The sequence below is a fragment of the Schistocerca gregaria genome, chromosome 2 (assembly GCF_023897955.1).
Source record: "Schistocerca gregaria isolate iqSchGreg1 chromosome 2, iqSchGreg1.2, whole genome shotgun sequence".
Classification (NCBI taxonomy): Eukaryota; Metazoa; Arthropoda; class Insecta; order Orthoptera; family Acrididae; genus Schistocerca; species Schistocerca gregaria.
In genome coordinates, this window is record NC_064921.1 from 359,720,656 (window position 1) to 359,744,469 (window position 23,814).

The 23,814-nt window shown below is 43.4% G+C and overlaps 1 protein-coding gene across 2 annotated transcripts in view; it reads right to left on the reverse strand.

Annotated features, from left to right (window-relative positions):
- Positions 1-23,814, reverse strand: part of LOC126337068 (MFS-type transporter SLC18B1-like) — a 117,135-nt gene that overhangs the window by 34,079 nt on the left and 59,242 nt on the right. For both annotated transcript variants that reach the window (XM_050001400.1, XM_050001399.1), the window contains exon 2: positions 2,315-2,454. In XM_050001400.1, coding sequence (XP_049857357.1) covers positions 2,315-2,431 — 117 coding nt within the window. In that variant the 5' untranslated portion in view covers positions 2,432-2,454. The remainder of the gene's footprint in view (positions 1-2,314; positions 2,455-23,814) is intronic.

Here is a 23,814-nt window from a genome sequence, read left to right on the forward strand (position 1 = left end):
ACTGCAGGAGTGGAACAGATGGCATTTGGTGGCATGGAGGCCAGCAGAATGTCCTCTGAGGATCCTTAGAGGATTTTGAGTATGGTGAGGCCTTCTCTGTATCAGTTTCAGGTAAGGACAATGATTACAAAGCCATGCAACTAACAACCTGTGGTTCCTTCAGCCACTCACTGGAGTCCAGTTGCAGACTAGCAGAAATCTTGGAAGGAAGTGCCCAAGGGACCTGTGCCTGGCAAGAGATGCCAGAGGAAGTTCGTTCATATTTGGCTGGGAGTGGGGACAAATGTCCCTGGTGGGAAGCCATCAATTCCAAAGCAGATGATGGGAAAGCAGAAAGAGGGGCACCCAAGAGGGGATCCCTGAACCATTAGTGGGCAGGCAGGGTAGAGTTGTCCCGAGAGCACACTGTAGGTGGTTTAACTGAAGTACTGTCACCAAAGGGAATATACTGTAGCATATGTCAGTGTTACACATGCTGGGTGCAACTGCTTGCAGTACTTCTTGGCCTCTTGGTAACCAAGTTGGTCCAGAGACTTCTTGTATTTTCTTCTCCTTCTGGAAAACAGTGCAGCTGGTGGTAAGGAAAAATGGCACTTTTCAGTTGACACAGATGGGGAAGGGGGGGGGGGGAGGGAGGGGGGGGCACAGGGAGTGCTTGCATGCAGCACTTATCCACTATCTACAGATGGGGTTAGCATTGCAACAACTTCAAGCACTTTAAACACTTCATGAGGAGGAGGTGACACACAGTTTTACGTCGTATCAGAATACTATTGCTGACTTTTTCAAGCAATGAATTGCCCTCAAAGATAAAGGCACTGGTAGTGAGCCTATTGTCCTTTGGCTCCCTATGTACACGACTGAAAGTGTACATTGTGTTGCTCCAAGTTTGTGTTTAGCTCATCAGACTATCAGAGCAGGTCCTTGTGGAAAATGATTGGGAAGTCACCAGTATATCACCCAGCTTGTTACAAGCAATCAGTGCCTGTGATTTGGCAGGGGAAGGTGTTTTGATTAAAACAGACCCACTATTTATTATGGAGACTGCTGAAATTTCCCCAAACTTGTCCTCTATAGTTTTTACAAAGAATAAAGGCTTTGTGGTCAAGAAGGTATCCTCATCTGTTCTTGGGAATACTAGATATTGGTGGATATTTTTCTGCTTATTGCTTAGACCTGCTTGTCACTTAGCCCTACATCCCTCCTGTGGCACATCCAGGGAAGCAAACATTTTAGTGTTGTATCTGCATTGAAAGAGGATTATCCTTTCATAGAGACAGCTGGGGCCATATGGCCACCAGTGGGATGCACTTTCATCTACTTTATTAACTGCCAATCCGCCATGGTGCCGCCCACTCAAGACAGGGGGGTAGGAGGGGGGGGGGAGGGGCTGGAGGACTCTCCCCATGGGCACCACACAGCCTCAGCAATCGTCACCTAGCCAGTAATCCATTGCTCAGGGTCCCCGTGCCTCAGTCAGTGGGCATTTACTCTGTGGCATATAAGGGGAGTTTACAACTAGAGCACAACAAGTGCAGTCCCTGTGTTGTCAGGGGGCTACCTACCACCATGCAGGTATTTTATGTCCCCTCCCCGCAAAAGGGTGGCAACCATGCTGGGCTTTGGGTCTGTTACCTTATTAAAGGGAAGGGTTCGAAGATGTAGCGCACACCACAGTGGGCAGCCTCCCCTGCACAATCCACACTTCTGAAGAGTTATGAAAATTGGTGGCAGGTCAAATCCAACAATGAGAATGATGTGCTCATTTAATGAAGAGTTGGAGATAATGTCCAGAGTGGAAACTAGTCCCAATTATAAATCAGGTTAAAGCAAGGTCTCCACCAAGAAAACCATCCAATGGAGAGGCAGAGGGGTGAAGGGGTAGTGGCTGTATGAGCTTGCGGCACAGAAAGGAAGTAATGCTGCAAAGGCTGGGGTCCTGTGGTAGCCATGCACATATTCACAAAAAAGTTTAGCCCCTGCTGGGAGCAACTCATGAAAATACTGGTATGCATACAGTATAATAGCATTTCCCACACACAAGGCACCTTTTATCTACCTGTCACCAAAGCTGATGCAACATGTTTAATATAAAGTTGATGACTAGTAAAAGCCCTAATGACATTCTTGTCAAATGATACTAACTACACAATTTTTCATAGTGACAGGCTCATACCAACCGCAGCTATCTCTTAACTGTTAACGACTTTATATCTGAGCTTGTTCATGAAAAATGAGCTCACTAGCTGTCTTTGTTAGGTATTCTTAAGGTAACACATTTTCTTGCAGAGAATAGAGTACACTGATTACTTACTTCAAGAGGATAGAAAGGTGCCTGCAGAGACACACAGATGGCACTAGTAAAGTGGACACACCCTATTGAAATCAGGGTGTACCACTGCCTCCTCGTGAAGCTCTCCCCCTGGGGCATGTTGATGTGTTATAGTTTTTCAGCTGAAACGAGAAGTATTTGCATTAGTGTTCGTTTAATTTATGGTAGAACAGTTACTCAATAAATGTAAGTGGAGACTGGTGCAGGAACATTAAAAAATACATCCATGTAAACAGTTCAGTAACAAAAGCCTTAAAAAAAAATGCCTTCAAGTTTGCTGCCAGCTACAGGGATGACTAATAACTTGCAACATTGATTGAAAGACATTTCTATATTATTTGATACTGCCTGTCAGACATATTACCCCAGTTCAGCACTAACTGGTATTGGAGCTGGAAAGGATGACATCACAATTACACATTCATGTAATGCTTATATACTAAACAAAGTTCTTGTGTTAAAATGTAAAACATATATAAACAGTGACAATTTTAAATTATTTACAGAAGTATATTATTTGAGCTGTGTAATAAATGCAGAATTTTTATACAATAATCATGGTGAGAAACGGTTTATAATTTATAGATTTTTGAGCTAGCAATTTTCTTACTGATTTGGTATGGCCTGCCTTTAATTCCTCTCCTGTGCCAGCCTTTATGTTCCTGAGTGGCAGCTGCAAAATACTTCCTCAGTGATTTGCTGAATGTATTAAAATCATCTTCATCCAGTCTCCACTAATACCAAGGAGCTTGTTCACTGAGGTCTTGAAGATGTTCCATCATCCTCTCCCTTTTTCTTGCCAGTGTTTTCCATACCACAAAGAACCAGCTCTTAAGCTCTATGTTTGATATAAGTAGACTTTCATACCCTTTTTTCGAGTGCTAAGTCTGCTAATTGTGTCATCCTTGCTCTGTCCACCAAGGGTTATCTTGCTAGCTAGTTGGCAGAATTCCTTAACTTCATCTACTGCATGAACCCAGTGCTGATGTTAAGCTACTTGCTCACTTCTGATACTTCTCATTACTTTCAGCTTTCTTTGATTTATTCACAGTCCATAATCAAAGTTCATTAGAGTGTTCATTCCATTACACAGATGCTGTAATTTTTCTTCACTTTCACTAAAGATAGCAATGTCATCAGGAAATCTTAAAAACATCTATTCACTTTGAATTTTAATCACATGCTCAGCTTCCTTTTATTCCAATCATTGCTTCTTCCATCTATAGATTGAAAAGTAGAAGAAGAGTACACCCATGTCAAACTTGTTTTAATCAGAGCACCTTGTTCTTTGTCTTCTAGTCCAATTGTTCTCTCACAGTTCTTGTACAATTTATATTTTATCTGTCTAACCATAGTTTACCCATATTTTCCCTGAATTTCAGATGCCTTGCACCATTTTACATTGTTGAACACTTTTTCTAGGTCAACAAATCCTATGAAAATATGTCAACTTTTCTTCAGGCTTGCTTACATTAACTGCAATATCAGAACTGCCTCTGGTGCTTAATTGATATAGTGTCAGACTCCTCCCTACATAATTTAGTGGATATGCTTGAATTTTTCAACTAGCTTTCTAATCAAGCTAACTGATTAAAGATCGTATAGTTGTCAATAGCAATAATTTGTAAATATGATACTTGAATTCCTATAGTTACAAAGGATTAGACAAGTCTGGTGTATAGTTGATCATGATGACTATTTCTGGAGTTATGTGGATTCACATCACCTCTTGTGGAAAATATTTAGGTTTTATTTGGTGTTTATTACATCTAAATATAAGCCTACTTTAGCTGGTTCCTATAACCTGAACTATTAACATGCATATGTATCACCAGTATTTGAAAATTTTTTCTTTGCAATAGCTTTCTACAACAAGTTTACATATAAAAAAGTGAAATATGAGGAAACAGTAACATTCTGGTGACTGCTTCCTGAAACAAACTGTTTTGTGCGAAATGCTACTACAGAGCTACTTTGTTTCTCTAGTCGCAAGAGACTTTTGTAGCACTTTGAACCAGAAGCTACATCATTTTCACATTGCTAGACAATATTAAAGAAAATTTATTTAGTTGCTATTTGCAAAATATTTTGACACCACATATTACTCCTTGACAAAATAGTACGCAGAATAAATTTCAGGATACCTGTGTTGGAATTTAGGGTTGGTCGCCAAGAGCTACTGACTAATTTCATCCAAACAACAGGCTCATTTTTCTAAACTAGGCAATAACGTTATAAAAGTTCAGAGCTCTGAGGATGGTGAAGACGTACAGAAAATAATGTCAATAGGAAAGCCAATGGTCCTGAAATGATATAGAAAGACACGATCACAATGATCAAAAATCCAGGTTTTCATTTCTAATCCTAATCCATGGTGACTCCTGTTTTTGGGGAGTAGGCCATGATATAAGGTATACTTTGCATCTAAATTTGGTCTCCTACTGAGAGACATCTTCAGGGGTTATGGAGATGGATGCAACTCTTATTCTCCAATGTAAACAGGCTCGTAACTGTCTTAAGTTATGACAAATGTTCATTAGGAAGCTTAGCAAGTCTGCACCTTAGAATGAAGTGATTACATTCCTGTAACCTCTGGGAATGTCACCTGAAATAAGAGGCACAACGTTGGGCATGAAGGTACGTATACACCATGACCTAATCCCCAGAAAATCTGTAACCAAAGTTGCACTTCTTTTTTCAGATCATCTCAAGACAACTACATGGAAAAGCAGGGTCAAGTGTACACTGCGATTACACTTGTTGGCTTCAACTCTGATTGTATTGTGATGTTCTGTGCAGTATCATGGAGGTGTGGTATTTGAAATGGACTGTTTTGTAGGGGTTGTGGATGTGTGTCTGTAATTTGATTTGTAGTAACACTTCAGATATATAGGATCAGTCTTTGACGTGCTGGTGTAAGGAGTGAGTTTTGCCTTTGAGTTGTGTTTGAATATTTTAACTGACTGCAGTTTAGTCCAGTTTGGGAGTCTGGTGGTGGTTTTTCTGTGAGTATTTTTAATTGTGTTTGTTATAGGCTATTTATTTGGTTTTTGTTCTTGAGCTGTGAGTTTTCAGTTGCAGTTCGTCATTTTTAGATAATTTTGTGTTTCATTTGCTTGCAGGCATGAATCCAGCCATAAAATCAAGCTCTAGGGTCCTTGATGCTGCTAGGTGAAAATATGCCTACTATCAAGGCTAGTGACACAGGTGATGTTTGTCAACGTAACTGTTACTTCACTGTTGTCCCATCTGTATTAAGTAGATGCCTACATCACAATAGCATTAACAAGTGAAACTGTGTGCCAAATTGCGAACAAGCACATGATAAAATCATTACTCTGCCACTAGGTTTTGATGACAGAACTGTCACTCTGTGCATGATTTAACTGTGTGCTAAGAAAATACTGGTAATTCTGCCTTATGTAAGGAAAAACATTTATATATGTGATTGAAAATTTGTTCCAAGGCCAGGATTTTAATCCGTGTCTTCTCCCCACTAGGCAGATGAAAACGGTGGACTAATGATTCACGTGAGTGCCTAGCAAGCAGGAGACAAACTTTAAATCATCTCTGGAATCACACAGTTTCATTTGATAAATTAAAATTGAAGGATGGGAAGAAAGCAGTCTAACAATATTTTCAAATGCTTGGGACAACTTGTGTTCAGCTGGGACAGGCAATATCATGATCATATTTTTGTACGTTAATGCATTTGTACTGCAGGTGAAATATAAATTAATTTGTCAAAACTTAACACTAATTTGAAAATATTGAAAAACTGGAAGTTGTCGAAGTTTACAAAACATTGTGTAAAACTTTCCACTTACTAACCAGTCAGTCCAATGGGTATATAGCCATTCTTATATGTCTTATGTTAAAAAATAATGACAATCTCTTCAAAATTGTTAATAAATGATGCTTTGATTTCAATGAAAATTTAGTGATTCATCCTTTGTGTGACTTTGATTATGTCATGTGACAGTGATGGAAACACTTCTGCAACAGCAACAAAAACCACCCATGCACACTAGCCCTTGATTTTTTGCAATTTCTTGGGCTGTGGTAGACCATTGATGGCAGTGAGTGATGTGAATAAAGAGACCATTGATCAAATAGTCCAAAATGACAGTTTGTTGTAATGACTCTTGTCATTGGGTAGTGTGGTATCACTGGTCTAGTCACTATGGTACAGAAAAATCTGTGCACATTGAGTGCCTACATTATTGACAAAAGAAATGAAAATGAGGAAGAGTGTGTGAGAGGGTCTCATGAAGACCTTTACTGAAGAGTGGAAACAGTGTTTTGACGGCGTCAATACTCGGGATGAAACATGGTTGTTTTTGTGCGAACCGGAGAGCAAAACCCAATCCTTGGATTGGCATCACCTAGGTTCCTCTCTAAAGAAGAAACCAAGACTTTCACGAACAGCAGGCTGCTGGGATCCTCCTGGGATCCTCCACAATTAACTGGGACCATTACTGTTTGTCACTGGACAAGCAGTGACGTGCCATCAAGACCCACAGACCACAGCTTCAGCTTCAGGATCAGGATCAGGGTCAGCTCATCAGACTACTACATGACAATGCAAACCCCATTCAGCCCTTATGACACAGGAGAAAAATCAGGAGAATGGGTTGAAAAATTTTCCTCATCCTCCCTTCAATCCGGACTTGGCTCCATCTGATTTTTACCTCTTTGGTAGTCTGAAAACTCACCTGCATGGTAAAACATTTGATAGTGAGAAAGAGCTTATTTCCTGTGTGAAGCAATTGTGTAAAAGTCAATCCCCAGAATTTTACCAAAGTGCATTTACATCATGGAAAGAACACTGCGGCAGATGCATCACATCTGATAGCTCTACATTGAGCCTACTCAATGTAGCCTCCAAGTGTTCCAAGTATGTTCTCAAAAAATTCATTCTCCTCCTGCGGAAAGGGCTAAATGGCTTTTGGTGGAAATATCTGAGAAATAGGGTGAGGAGGGGTGTACTATTATTTCAGATTGTTTTTCTTTGTGTAGGTATTTGGGACATGAACTTGGGGGCGCTTAGAAAATGCCAAAGTGATATTCCCTATGATGACAGGACATACTGCAACCACAAGCTACTTTCAGCACCTTTCAGAACAGCTTGTAGGAGGATTGTATAATGTTAACAAGACACGTTTAAAAGTTGCGTACTGGTAATGGAAGAAAACTACTGCATCACAGAATCAAACAATGGCTCATTCATGGTTTTTCGAGATACTAAAGGATGAAATCTGGGATAAGTCTGTAATGCAGACTGTGGCAGTAACTCTTCCTTGAACTTATTTGGTGGAGTATTTTCCTCTAAAACAGACACGAAGGTCATTCCATGTGAAATTTACCATCAACAACCTAAAGTTGAACATTAATGATTTAGAATTTTTTGTTTTCACAAAATAAAAAAACTTCAAGATTTTTGGGAGTTTGTTTACATTTTTAATTTTTAAAGTTTCCAAAATGGAGCAATTTGCACCACATTTTGAAGTGTTAAAATGGCTGTTCCTCAGAAAGCATTTGACATGCAGACCTGAAACGTGTCAATTTATTCAGTTTTTTATGAGGTTTAAAAATATGTATCACTTTTATTAATAAGAAGTTGATTTTCCAAAATTCGAATTTTTAACATTCTTAAAATTTCAAAATCTGAGTTTTTCTTCTTTTGAAAGAAATGTTACTTAAATATTATTTGTTAACATTTGTTCCAAATTTCATAATGGTATTCCAGTAGTAACAAAAAATAAATTGTTTTTAGTGCACTTTGATTTGTGAACTACATCACAACTTTTGGGGGCAGTTTATAAAATCTGATTTAAAATGAAATTGTATCATAACTAAAAGTCTGTTAATGGTTTTAACATTGTAGGAAACAATACAATAAATAAAATCACCCAAATATGTGAGGGATCTTATGTCTCATTTCGTATAACTTAATTTGGTTTATATTTGTAACACAATGGAAAATAAATACCACCAATACAGAACAGTACACTAAGAACATTCACTACTTCTGACAATGCACTTCAGTATAGATCAACTGGTGCAATAAATTTAGCGAAGCACTGGAGGAGGAAAGGAGAGGTGGTTGCTGGAACACACACGCGATGTGCAAGCCAGGCAGATGTAGAGCAGCTACTCCGAAATAGAAGGCAGTAAATTTTGCTACAGTCTGATGGGTCCAGAACCTGTCACTGTACTACATTACCAAGTTTGTAAAATGGTATTTAAAAAAGTAGTTAATTTTTACTATTCATGTTAAATCTCTTATAGGTTCATTTCTTTGATGTGTGATTTAGCTTCACATTTACTTCTGAAGAAGTAACCTTTTTATCTTGAGTTTGTGGAAGTTGATTGTGGTTGGCATTTGTTGAATGCCTCCGATTTCAACACGAGGATCCCTGTGATAAAAGAACTATCAAAGAAATATTGTAAATAGCCTATAAAAAAAGAAACTGGTGACAATCTGAAAATGTGTGGATGTGATGATCTACAAACAGAAATGACTGATGTTTAAAGACAAATTTCACACTTCTTACAAACGGGGGAAAATTTTTAGTGTTGACTCCACGAGCCAAAAGTTGGTTGGTTGGTTGATTGGGGTTGAAGGGACCAAACAGCAAGGTCATCAGTCCCCTGTTACAAAGGCGGTCAGTTCCGACAGAGGGACAGCTCAGAAGAGTCAAAACGATAAAAGGTAAAAGGTAAAAGGCTAAAAAAGTGCAGTTGTGTCGTCAATGATAAAAACACAAGGAGGGAAGTCAGTAAATGGGCAACCTCAAGAGAGGAAATATCCCACCTGTGATGCAGTACAAGCAAGACCACATGCTATTTAAAAGTGTTCAACCGCCAGAGTGTAAAAGGGCGGATTGTAGAAGGGATTAAACAAACCTAAAAGGCGATAAAAACAGTAAAAGGGAAAAAAGAAGGAACATGGCCAGGAAGGGGAGTCAGGAATCTCCAAGCACAGCCTACAGTGGGAGACATCCCAACCCTCACTGCCCTGCCCCTACTCCAGAGGGAGATGAAAATCCTTAAAACTGAGAATAAAAACCACTTTCACGGAGGAAACTGAGAACCAGTTCAACCATCCGGGAATCGTCTGCTAATATTAAGGGTAAAGTGCAGGGAAGTCTGTACTTAGTACGCAGAGCTAAAAGAAAGGGGCATTCCACCAAAATGTGGGCCACTGACTGGAAAGCTCCACAACCACAAAGTGGGGGTGGCTCACCACGCAAAAGAAAACCATGGGTCAGCCTGGTATGGCCGATGCGAAGACGACAGAGGGAGGTTGAGTCCTTTCGCGAGAGGCGTAAGGAAGAACGCCATGGGACAGGTGTCACCTTAATCGCACAAAGTTTATTAGACAAGGAGGTAGCCTCCCAGGATGTGGCCCATGATTGCGCAAAGTGGGATTTGAGATGAAGCCGTAAATCCGCCACAGGAGGGGTGACAGGGAATGGGGGATAAGTGACTGCTCCCCCAGCCAAACGATCAGCAAGTTCATTTCCTTGGATGCCCACATGGCCAGGGACCCAAAGGAAGCTAACAGAACAAGCAGCATGGTGGAGATCAGCGAGATGGTCATGGATGGAGGAGACCAAGGGATGACGGGAGAAACACTGGTCAAGTGCCTGAAGGCCACTCATTGAGTCTGTACATAACAAAACGCGATTGAGCTTGGACTGTTTAATAAAGGCCAGGGCCCGGGAGACCGCCATCAATTCCGCAGTGAACACCCCACATGCATTTGGCAGGAGATGATTTTCCATGCCTACAGAGGAGGTGAAGGCATAGCCCACACGATCAGCAGATTTAGAGCCATCAGTGTAAAAAACAACAGCATCCCGAAACTCAGATAAAATGCGGCGGAAAAAACAACGGAACACCATCGGGGGAACGGAATCTTTCGGACCTCGGCAGAGATCCATCCGAACTCGGGGCCGAGGAACTAACCAAGGAGGTGTGTTGGGGAGGGAACGTGGGATACAGGAAAAGGAAGGAAGCTGAAAATCACGGCGAAGAGACGCTAGGCGGAGCCCAACCGGTAAACCCGCCCGAGGACGGGAGTCAGGTGGGCGACTTCCTTGGGCAGGCAACAGGATAGAATAGGAAGGATGAGTGGGAGAGGAACGGACAGCGATTGCATACGAAACCAGAAGCTGGGAGCGCCGAACGGAAAGGGGGGGGATCCCAGCCTCAACCAGGAGACTATCAACAGGGCTAGTCGGGAAGGCACCGATGGCCAAACGGATACCACGATGGTGGACCGGATCCAAGAGGCGCAATGTAGAAGGGGCAGCTGAACCGTAAACTTGACAACCATAGTCCAAGCGAGGCAACACTAAGGCCCGATAAAGGTGGAGGAGAGTGGAACGGTCAGCACCCCAAGAGGTGTGGGCAAGGAAGCGAAGGACGTTTAGTTTACGGAAACATCCTATCTTCAGGCGTCTGATATGAGGCAGCCAAGTGAGCTTGTTGTCGAAAAGAAGGCCAAGGAAACGAAACTGTGGGACCACAGGTAATCGTTGTGCATTTAGATAGAGCTCTGGATCGGGGTGGACTGTCACACGGCGACAAAAGTGGACCACTCGCGATTTTAAAGGAGAAAACTGAAATCCGTGTGAGATGGTCCATGCAGAGGCACGCCGTATAGCACCCTGGAGCTGCCGCTCTGCAGCGGCCATCGAAGAGGAACTAACCCAAATGCAGAAATCCTCCACATACAGAGCAGGAGTGACCAAAGGACCGACGGAGGCCACAAGTCCATCTATAGCAATGAGGAACAGAAGTACACTCAATATGGAACCCTGAGGGATGCCATTCTCCTGGGTTCGCGGAGAACTTAAAACTGTACCAACCCTAACCCTAAACGAACGATGAAACAAGAACTGGCGGATAAAAATCGGGAGTGGGCCCCGAAGACCCCACTCATGAAGTTTAAGTAAGATATGATGGCGCCAAGCCGTATCATAGGCCTTGCGAAGGTCGAAAAATACAGCAACCAAATGGCGGCGCTGGGAAAAGGCCTGCCGAACTGCGGATTCCAAGCGAAGTAAATGATCGATCGGAGACCGTCCCTCTCGGAAGCCACACTGGTAAGGGGACAACAGACGCCGAGATTCGAGGACCCAAGTGAGCCGACGGGCTACCATCCGTTCGTCAGACTAATTGGCCGATAGCTGTCGACGAACAGGGGGTTCTTACCGGGCTTAATGACGGGAACCACGATGCTATCCCTCCAGTGAGAAGGGAAGTCACCCTGGAGCCAAATACGGTTTAATACCCGGAGAAGATGTCGCTGTTGTGGAGCACTGAGATGTTGAAGCAGTTGGTTATGAATGGAGTCTGGGCCAGGGTCCGTATCATGAGAAGAGGAGAGTGCGGAAAGAAGTTCCCATTCAGTAAAAGCGTCGTTGTATGATTCTGACTGGCTGGGGGTAAAACACAAGGCGGAAGCTTCGGCCCGCTGTTTCTAGGGAAGGAAAGCAGCCGGATAGGAGGCTGATGCCGACGCTGTTGCAAAATGGGTCGCAAGGTGTTCCGCGAGAATCAACGGGTCCGTGCAAAGGCCATCCGGGAGGTGAAGACCCGGGAGGGTAGACTGCCGATGGCAACCTTTGAGAGCGCGAAGTGTAGCCCATACCCGCGACAGAGGGACAGCAGAACCGAGGGAAGAAACAAAGCGTTCCCAACACATCCATTTGCTCCGTTTGATTAAGTAACGGGCTTTTGCGCGAAGGCGTTTAAAGGTAATAAGATTGGCAACGGATGGATGCCTCTTAAGGTGTTGGAAAGCTCGACGGCGATCACGGATGGCAACGGCAATGTCCGAACTCCACCAAGGGACCTGCCGGCGGCGAAATGGTCCAGATGAGCGCGGGATAGCAAGGCTAGCAGCGTGAACAATCGCGTCAGACATGTCACGTATGACATCATCAATACCATCCGACAATGAGGGAGAAAAAACGACCTGTGCAGTATACAGAGGCCAATTGGCACGTTGGAAGGACCAACGAGGTGATCTGTCCATGGGGGAGCGGGAAGGGAGCGAGAGAATCAACGGGAAGTGGTCACTATCGCAAAAGTCGTCGTGCAGTGACCATTTTAGGGAAGGGAGGAGGGAGGGAGAAGAGAGAGAAAGATCAATGGCAGAAAAGCTACCATGACCGGCACTGAAATGGGTAGGGGAGCCATCGTTAAGAAGGCACAAGTCGTGGTCGGTAATAAACTGGTCAATGAGATGACCCCGACTAGATGGAAATGCACTGCCCCACAAGGGATGATGTGCATTAAAATCGCCAAGTATAAGGAAGGGAGGAGGAAGTTGCTGAAGGAGGGCACTTAAGGAGGCAGGTGTAGGAGTTCTGTCAGGAGGGAGATACAGATTGCAAATTGTGACCCCAGAGTCCAGGTGGATCCTAACAGCAACTGCTTCCAATGTAATTTGGAGAGGAATCCACGTGCTGGCAATGTCCGTTCGGACCAACGTGCAAACTCCGCCAGACGCCCGTAGGGGGCCGACCCGATTTCGACAGAAAGCACGGAAGCCACGGAGGGTTGGTGAGTGACCACCAGTAAAATGAGTTTCTTGGAGAACCACACAAGCCGCAGAGTAAAACGAAAGAAGGGATTGCAACTCCGGTAGGTGACGGTAATAGCCATTACAGTTCCATTGGATAGCCAAAGAACGATGAGTCAATTGGGGGGTGAACAGGCTAATGTCAGTCATGCCGGTGGGTCACCACCCGTCACCGACCAGGAGGGGGCGACATCCATGAATAACAGGTCAGAGTCAGGTTGTGAAGATGGGGACGAGACCTCTGGCGACACCAGAGACTCCTTGTCCCGGGACTTGTGCTTCTTCTTTCTTTCTGTTTGGGATCGTGGAGGGCTGTGCAACAAAATGGAGCCAGCCACAGCAAGATCGGGAACAGAAAGAGAGCGGGCGATCTGGGGGCCCGCAGACCGTGGTTCTCGTGGTGGCCGCGTGGCAGCAGACCTTTGGCCTGGAAGGTGCCGGGAAGGGGGATCCCGCGAGGGGCGCCCATGACCGGCAGACGCTGAAGAAGCAGGACACTTCTCCAGCCGGGGAGAGGAAGCGGTGCCCGGAGGGGATGGTGTGGGAAGCGCAGGGGGAGGGGGGAGGAAAGGGGTTCGGGACTGGGGTAAGGAATGAGGAGGAGGGGGTGAAGATACTACTGAAGCATAACTAGTTGTCAGGGTCACTGGATGAAGGCGTGTATACTTTTTACGGGCCTCGGTATAGGTGAGACGATCAAGAGTCTTATACTCCTGTATCTTTTTCTCTTTCTGATACACTGGGCAATCCAGTGACCGTGAAGAATGATTCCCACGACAATTTACGCACACAGGAGGGGGAACACAGGAACTTCCCTCATGGAACGGATGTCCACAGTCACCACAGAGGGGGGCCTGCGAACAGCGTGAAGACATGTGGCCAAAACGCAAACACTTGAAACATCGCATAGGTGGTGGGATGTATGGCTTCACGTCACACCGATAGACCATAATCTTGACCTTCTCAGGGAGGGTGTCCCCTTCAAAGGCCAAGATAAAGGCACCAGTGTCAACGCGGTTGTCCTTCGGACCCCTCTGAACCCGCCGAACAAAGTGAACCCCCCGCCGTCTTAGATTGTCCCGAAGTTCCTCATCAGATTGAAGGAGGAGGTCTCTATGGAAAATTACACCTTGCACCATGTTCAAGGACTGGTGTGGAGTAATTGACACAGGAATCGTACCAAGATGGGTACAGGCACGGAGAGCTGCAGACTGGGTAGCTGAAGCAGTTTTATCAACAGCGACCCAGACCGCATCTTGCTGATAGAGTCAACCTCGCCAAACTTGTCTTCGATGTGTTCGACAAAAAACATAGGTTTCGTATGAGTAAAAGTATCCCCATCAGTTCTGGCGCAAACCAGATAGCGAGGGAAAGGTTTCGCCCCCAGCCGACGAGCCTGGCCCTCCTCCCAGGGGGTAGCCACGGAAGGGAAGGCGGAAGGGGCAGAGGAAGCAGCACGTGAAGAATCTTTTCCAGTCAAAGAGACGGCTGGAGAACGGCCAGAGTTGTGGACTCTTATGCGTTTCATGAGCAAAGTGTCCGCCCTGATACCACCCACTCCGATCAGGGGCTCTCCTCATGGGCGCCACCCAGCCACAGCAAGGGCCGTCTGGCACGGCGGCCATTGCTGGGAGTTCCGATGCTCCAGGACGACAAGCAACCACTCCTAGGCTTACATGAGGAGGTCACAGCTCAGGTATCAGACGTGTGATCCCTGTGTTTTCAGGGGGCTCAACCAAAAGGGTACATAGCGACCCCACCACACGGGCTGGCTACCATGCTGGCTATGGACCCTAGCGTCAAACAACGACGTAAAGGAAACGATGGAATCAATGATGATGGCACACGCCGGAGACACTAGGTAAGGTGCTCTTCCCCAAATGGCTCACACTACGGAAGAAAATTTAGTGATGGAGGTCAAACCCCAGAGGGGACCAGAGAATACCAAAAGGATGAAGGAATTACAGAACAAGGCCGAATTGCAAGGTCAACAGAACCAGGAGAATAGCAGGGCCAACATAAGGAGGGACACCATAAGTAGGGACACCAAGAGAGGGAGAGGAGAGGTCGGAGGGAAGGATGACGGACAGGAAAGGAGGGGAAGGGAAAGGAAATACAGCCCGGAAAAAGAAGGAAGGCTGCAATAGCTCGGGGCCCCGTGCTCGCCACGCACGTACTCACGAAAGGACCGTGAGCCCCCTGGGGGCCCAAAAGTTGGCCATGTACTCAAAGAAAGTTGAGTAAGCAGCTACATGGTAAGATCAAAAAAGTGAAAGGAAAGGGCACACTCCTAAGCCTGGACAATCCTTGCCTGCCAGAATTGTTCTATTAGTGGATGAGTTTTATTGTAATGATGGTACTGGCAAGTGCCTGGCAAAGAATTAAATTTTAGCATGTAAGTGCCTGTTAAGAGGATTACATTTCTATGAGGAGAGGTAGTGATGGCAAGCCAGTTCTCATTCAAAAGATTTCCTAAAATTAATCTACAGGAAGTGCACAACTTTTTCCGAATCAAATTACCATGGCTTCAAACTGAATTCAGGCCAAAAAATTGTATTATAGCACATGGGACACTTTATTTGTACAACTCATCAAAATGTTAAACTAATTAGAGCTTGAGCCACCTTGAGCAAGATCACCACACCAGAATATGAAAGCTCACTTCCCACATACAAACACTGCATATTGAAAATGATGTGAAGCCCATCAAATAACCAGCACTTCACAGATGAATATGAATACTGTCCTGATGTAAACACTTTTAAACGTTCCTTAATTTCTGCACTTTAAGAGAGAATCTATCATGCAGACAGCAGATTACTGTTGATTGCTGCTCTTTCCAGACTGTAACCAAATTAAGACGAATTCATGGAATTTTTTTTTATACAGCTAAAACTGGCCCCGCTCTTTCGAAGGAACCATGACTGTTGCAAAACAGCAACCTGCTTTTTATCTAATAAGCAAACTTCCCTAATGCAGAATGAAGCTATTCTTGCAGTACTTCATCCCACAACTAGGAGAACTAGATGTTAGGGATTATTAATTACTGGTATTCCGTAATCAGTCACAAATTTGCAATAAAGAAGTACATAAAAACGTGCGTAAATGTACCAAAGAATGTGCAGTCTCAAGGAGACTGCAGCTTGTGTTCCTTACAATTGATCGAACTGATCAGCTCGCCACTGACGTAGTTCAGTTCCGAGTGGTATCAGCTGCATAGCAGATTTGGGTCAATTTTAGTGTCCGATACCACCTTTCGGCTTTGACCAATGACGTAATGTGTGATGTGTGATATTTTGTTTGTGTCGCAGATTGCTGTCGAACATTAAATGATCTCTCTGGATTTTCTTGTTACGCGCGTATATTAAAAATTCGATGTAGATTGTTTTGGTCTCTTAATTTGTTTTCGGGATCTTTTGTTAATGAAAGTAGTTGTGATTTATAAGGTCTTGTGCGAGTGCTACTTTTCTCTCTGGAGGGAGGTTTCTCTGTCCTTTTAATATTTTCTGGTTACAATGGTGGGCCGACGGGTATTGTGTCTTTGCCGGAGTGAGTGACTCGAGATTTCAATTTTTTATTATTGTTGTAAAATTTTGCGTCTTATTGAGGGCAAGTGTGGGGAACAACTGATTTGGGTGGTATTTCATTCGTGCCTGACAGATTGTGTTTTTTTTATTTGTTATTCTGGATTTTGCTTCTTTCGTTACAGTTTCACTAGTCAGCCTCCATCTTTGACTCCTTTGGAAGTTCATATGCGGTAATTTTCTTTTTATGCAGACACTTTAATGTTGTCCTTACCGATGTTTCTGCTACACTTCTCTTATTTTTACTGTCACTCCTGGTGTATCGATTTTACTGAGTGTTATTTGAAGCTACTGCAGCTGGTGTAACTTTCGTGTTGTATAGTTATCGGTTGCAAGGCTTCGTCATTTTTGTGTTTCGTTTCTTTGCGTGCGCAGTAGTGTGTGTAAAGATTTTGATTTTTTGAAAGTCTAATCGTATTCTGTAGTTCACTAACAAGATCATTTTCCACCAAGTTTCTGGTATGTTATAAGATTTTTGCGCAACAAACAGTCATATTGGAATCGGTAACTAGAAATAACCTCTTACATAGGTTGCTTCTAGTTACCTATTCCAGCTGCTCAACAGTTCATTATTTACATCGTTTTTGCAGTACGTGTGCAAAATATAATATATGCACTCGTAAATGCTCTCGTGTTCTCATTTATTTCAGTCATCTCCAACTCGTGTAACTGAAATTAGCGCGTAAATAATAGTCGCGTTAAATGTATTATTTTATGGCATGCTACATTCGTTTGTTTACGAGTATGATCCGTTCCATTCATAGATAGTCCACTGCAGTATCTTTGCCTTACATATGACGTCATTGGTCAAAGCCGACGGGTGGTATCTGACACTAGAATTTAACCTAAGATTTGAAGAAATCCTGTGGTTCCGAAGTGAAACAGGTGAGAACTACTTTTCAGCTTTGTTGAGGTAGTTCTGGTACTCTCTTGCCTACGTTATACACAGAATACATTAGCAATAGTCTTTAATTCTTGATTGCATATTGAAAGGCTAGGTGACTGCCACATGTTTTGCAAACGTGACGTGTGCTACCATCTGTTGACTTCGCTTGGTCTCATTGAGTGTGTACGAAAGGGCGCGCATATGACGTCCCCAAAGAATGCATGCGTTCTCCTTAGGTGGGTTGACTGGTTCATTTGGGCTACGGGACCCGACAGTGAGATCATCGGTCCCTTCAGATTAGGTGAGGATGGGGGAAGGAAGTTGGCCCCGCTCTTTCGAAGGAACCATCCGGCATTTGCCTTTAGTGATTTATGGAAATAATGGAAAACCTAAATGAGGATGACTGGACGCGGGTTTGTAACGCCGTCCTCCAGAACATTAGTTCAATGTGCTGACCACTGCACCAACTCACTTGGTCTAGGTCACAACTGCAAATTTGTACCTCCTGATTGCGTTGTGAAGTCCGGAAGACAGATTTTGTTTCTGAATGAAATACGAAAATAGGACAGAAAGCTCAGGTAAAGTGAAGGGCTATTCAGTGAGGCCAGGCAACGAATTGAAAATGGAGAAAGCAAACGTAGGTTGCCGCTGCTCTTGGTACGAAGGAGTCTTCAAGGAAAAGAGTGAAAGCTGTGAGTAGAGAACAGATTTTGGCGTTTCCAGAGGACTGGATCTAGGGCATTAAATGTGGTATGATGGTGGCACAAACAATGTCATTTGAGGGCGATACTGTGTTCACTTGTGACATCTGCTAAATGTGTACTCTTTGGGTATGTTTTGCGTATTCTTAAGCGCAGGCGAACGAGTTCTAAGTGTTGCACATCGCTTCTATTTTTCAACATGTAATCAGCATACTAATAACGTCATAATCAAGGGAGGTGGTCCAGCTAGGAGCAATTCTTTGTAATTTTGAGTTCACAGTAGCTACTCATTTTATAACATTTTCAAGAAAGCGATCCTATTTACTGTTTTTAGTACGAAGCAGTCCAGATAATTGCAGTTCACACTACACATTGGCTCCTTTCACTTGCTCCTCACTTCATCTCGAATCTTTGTCTGACTAACTTAAACACGTGGCATAAGAACTGGTGGTGTATTTCTGAGAATAATGTCCATGTTACCGGGTATCGTGATTTGCCCCCATCTGGTCTACAAGGTAGTTTCTCGCTGTCGTTGTTGTCAGACAACATTGCACTGCAGAAGGGCACCAACCCTATTCTGGAAATATTTTTATGAGGTGACGTGGCAGTGAAGTGGGGAGCTCATTTGGAAGAGCACTTACCTGCTAATGGCAAAGATACCGAGATCGAGCCTCGGTCCGGCTCACTGTTTTAATCTGCCAGGAAGTTTCATTTATCTCCTGGTGAGTGCAGGAGAAGCATCAGTGACCAGTTGCTGACAGACTGTGAGCCCAACACGAAAGCAGGCGCGAGCCAAACGGGTTGGCGAGAGGGAAGATTTGTTCCGTAGATAGACAACCTTCTGCACACTGCTTTGCCTGCCTTTGAAAGTACATTCAATCTATTTTACCCTGCTACATAGCTTTGAAGGTGTCCATAGTCACTGCATGGAGCTGCTGCTGTAGTGTTACCCTCAAGGGCAATATATTTTGTTTTCTTATTGATAATAACCTATATATTTACGGTTGTTCCTTAACTGCGCACTCTTAGATATGGTCCCCCAACCACGTCCACACACTAATCCTTGGATCGAACATCAGACTTTGCTGAGCATAAATCGTGCGCACTGCTGACGTCATACTTCGGCCAAGAGGCTATGTAACTGCATAAACTAATTGTAAACGCCATATTGTCACCCGTAACAGCAGCCAACGAACGATTAATAAACTTCGACGTAAGATCCATACGTAGTACCAAACTAAACGCAAAATGTAACATTCAAAGAATTAAAATACGACACACGAACCCTTTTAAAATCGAAAACTTATCAGCAGCTAATAACTAGTGACGACATAATAACGCACTGTCTAGGCAATATAATAGCTAACTAAAACACCGAGTAACACACGACAGTAAGTCCAACGCCGCAACAACACGACTCACGAACAGGAACATCCTATACGGGAGAGCGCCACCGCATATTCTGAAACCGTGTCCACACCGCACAGGGAGTTTCGTCCAGCATCACAATACGGTGCACAGCAGAGCAGTACAAAATGGGGGACGGGGCTCGCAGGAGCGCAGCAATGTTCTAGTGCACAAGCGCGCGTCAGTAACTATGAAAAACTACATACACCGTCCACAGCCACACACTAAGCAACCATTTACTTTCATAAAACGACAGGGCGCGGAACTAATTCGTTATCGCGCAGAGCGGCGAAGTTTGATATCCACGTCGGACACGTAATGCTGGGCCAAACCTCTCTTGCTGGCTTACCGCTGCGCGGCTAAACATGCCCTCTGCAAACAAATCATTTCAAACACTCCGCGCCTCAGTGACGTCACAGTTGCTTGGGTCAAAGCAGACGAGCTGAGTCTGACCCTTCTGCTGACACTAGCCGCATGCCGCGACAGCCAACTGTCATTTATAAGGCTCAGTTTCAAGGAGAGAGAGCTCTATGCAATTAAATGACACACACACACACACACACACACACACACACACACACACACACATGAAAGTTTCGTGTTATGAAACAGAGCGGTAGTCACGCTCGTAATGGGTTGTCAGTGAATGTCTGAATATGGGAAAATTGTCGCGGAAGTCCGTATTCTAGTTTTGCGAAATACGAGTATTAGAGGACAATATCTTTCATTTATACTTCGTGGGTGGGCCTCTCAGATCGGTGTGTACTTCGAAACATTTTTGTGCCCTTATGCCTGCGTCTACATCTGTACTGTGCAAACCAACGTGAGGTGCGTGGCAGAGGGTACGTCCAACTGTACCAGTTATTAGGGTTTCTTCCTGTTCCATTCACGTACAGAGCGGTGGGAAGAATGATTGAATGCCTCTGAGTTCAATAATTATTCTAATCTTATCCTCATGATTCGTACGTGAGCGATAAGTAAGGGGTCACCATTTAAATCCGGTTCTTGAAACTTTGTTAACAGACCTTCTCGGAATAGTTAACGTTTGTCTTCAAGAGTCTGCAGTTCACTTTCTTTACTATCTCTGACTTTCCCACAGGTTAAACAAACCGTTGAGCATTCGTATGTGTTCAATATCCCCCGTTAGTCCTACCTGGTATAAGTCTCACACACATGAGCAATATTCTCGGATGGGTCGTACAAGTGATTTGTAAGAAATTTCCTTTGTAGACCGACTGCATTTCCCCCGTATTCTACCAATAGACCAAAGTCTACCACCTGCTTTACCCTGGACTGAGCCGGTGAGATGATTCATTTCATATCCTTATAGCGCGTTAAACTCGAGTATTTGTATGAGCTGGCCGATTCCAGTAGGAACTCATTGATATTACACGATATTGTAGTGCCTGTGTTATTCTGATGATGCACAGATCATATACTTATGGTTGACATAGGCAAGTTTGGGTCTGACGGTAAGTCGTGCACAGAGATCCAAATGGAAATCGGGGGTAGAGTCCAGGTGCGGCACAAATTTTGTCATTCCATTCTACAGCTGATGTAGTCGCGAATTCATCCGATGTTCATTGACATAGTCATAGGATAAGTTTTTCTCTTTTTGTTAAGTGCACAATTTTACATTTCTGAACATTTAAAACAAGTTGCCAATTTTTGCACCACTGAAATCTCATCAAGATCTAAATGAATATTTATGCAGCTTCTTTTAGACAGCACTTTGTTATAGATAACGGCATCATCTGCAAAAATCCTGATGTTACTATTGCCTGCAAGGTCATTGATATATAAAAAGTAATATATTCGAGAAGTCTCCAAGAACTAAGATTATTTTCTAGCAGCTGGGGTTCACAGTATGTAAAATTCATGTTAACGCTGTCGTGTTCGCTTTTAACTGTACATTTGACTATATGCACAACCTAATATCGCAATTTTTGCTGTGGCCATTATCAAGTGGAAATGGCACGAAGGAAACCATTCAAAGCAGAATTACATTCTGATGCAGTGTTGCCAAGTCCTTTTCGATCATGTCCTTATACGACATGTGAAGTTCCTATGTTAACCTTGAGTCCCAACGCACGTGAAAAAATATTCTAGGCTGACGACAAAAAGGCTAATCACGCATTGATTAGTGTCATTTCCTCTTTATAAATTCTGTGCACCGAACAGTCAAAGGTACTAAACAAAATATTTGAGCAGCTTTGGTGTCTTCTTCGAGATTAAGACTGCGGTGTTTGTAGTAGGTTAATGCACTCACGGTGGAAGCAATAATTATTCCATTGTGAGACACTACTCTCGTGCAAATTGTATTTGTGTATTTCGGATGTTCGCCTCATCCAGAGCACCACGCGTTGATTTGTCTTCTATCCATGATTGTGGTCAGGGTTTCCACAGCAGTGGCCATTTTCTTCTAGTCGTCGTGTTGTATTGCAACAACTGTAATTTAGGCCCTTTGCTACAAATAAGTGCCGCATTTTAAAATAGTGTCGTCATGCGCATTCCCGAATCTGCGTAAGTTCCATGGGAAATTTGTAAATTAGGAGAAAACAGCTCATCGGCACGAGGAGCGCTAAGAAACAAACCGCCAAATTTTCCTCCTCACGGACCCTCCCTAGACAGTGAATTTTCTTCTGCACCTTGTTTCGTCCTGGAGGTAGGCGCTTGTAGTCCAACTTTCCATAACAATGGGGAAAACATACAATGTTTAAAATTTACACAGTTCGGCACTTTTTCTTTTCTTAATTTCTTATTTTTTAATTTTTATTTCTTGGACAAAAGTACCTATGCTTTCACACAGGGATCGGAAATCCGTCCCTACGTCTCTACTTTTTCGATAAAGAGTCAAAAGTCCCTACCGGTTGCCAACTATGTACTGATTCCGTAACAAGAAATAATAAAGACGAAAGCCAATTCTGTTGAACATTGAGTTCTGCCTTTAATATGATGAAATACAGATAAAGGATGCTAACAAAGTAGAATAAAAGCAATATACAGTCACTGCATTTAAATATTACATTTAACACACGAATTACAGGCTGGAACAAAAATGTCCGCAGAACGCTCGCTTTCAAACGAAATTAAAACAAATATGGAATCATTTTATGCGCCGAATATTGTTAGCACAGGGGGTAGGAAATTAAAAAGTTATCTAAACTTATTATCATCGCCACAGGCGAAATCAAGTCACGTGAGATGCGGAAGCAGGCCGTTACGCAGCAAGTGGGTCAGGCCCTGGACACATTACACCGTTTACCGAGCGAGAATACGCTTTCAGCAGGGAGACTGCGACAGAAAACCAAAGGAAGCCTGATTAGCATATTTGTTAGCTCTTAAGGCTTGCTACAAGGAACTATCTCTTACACAAAAGCAGTTGGCGAGGAACTAACACAACAGGTAACAGCCTTTTCGGTGAATATAGCACAACAAGAACACATGAGGTCATTACGAGCCAAGCCTTGCATCGTAGCCTCATGCTAGCTCCCTTTAAATACTCCACCGTTTCAACTCTCATTGTGAGCTGATTATTGGGATCAATGACCTGCACAGCAGCAGCACTCTTCCATGACTACGATACGGTTGTGAAATTATGTCGTAGATTCTCTAGCACAGTCTATGAACTAAACGAAGTTTTACTCGAGATGACGGTCTTCACTCGCTTACGTTCCTGCATCTACGTGCCTGCTGAAATGCAACAGCTAGGACCTTCCTTGTTCTTGAGGTGTGTTACCACCAGTTGCTCACTCACATTAACTGAAAAGCTAACATATCGACAGCAATCCTAAGCGTAGCCAAATATGGGCAATGTAAGTCATACTACACTTTGGGACTTATGATTAAATAAACCTGTACAAACTATTCCTTATGCCTCAAGTAGGCACTATAATTTGCAGTAATGTTTGAAACCATACTTAAAATCATTAAAATACACTTACGGTCGTTGTGAATGAGATTCGAAATCCGATGTTATTTGAAACTAAAGAACAGAATTAAAATATGAGTCTTACTAAGTAAATCGAATACAGGAAGGACTTGTTTCCTCAAACATCTGTATTTTTCACTTTATATTAACACGTTACAAGCGACCCCGGTTCCTGTGAACCATCCCAGTCCAGGGGACTGTAGTCTCAAACATCTCATAATAAAAAAGGGAATGCTAATTTTATCACAATAATTATGAAGCACATTTTTATGAACATTTTTAAAAATGTAGTCTACAAGTTCGTTAAATAAAAGTACGAATATTATATTAATGATCACGTAAAAAATTGAAATAAGTGTGACTGCCGTACCTG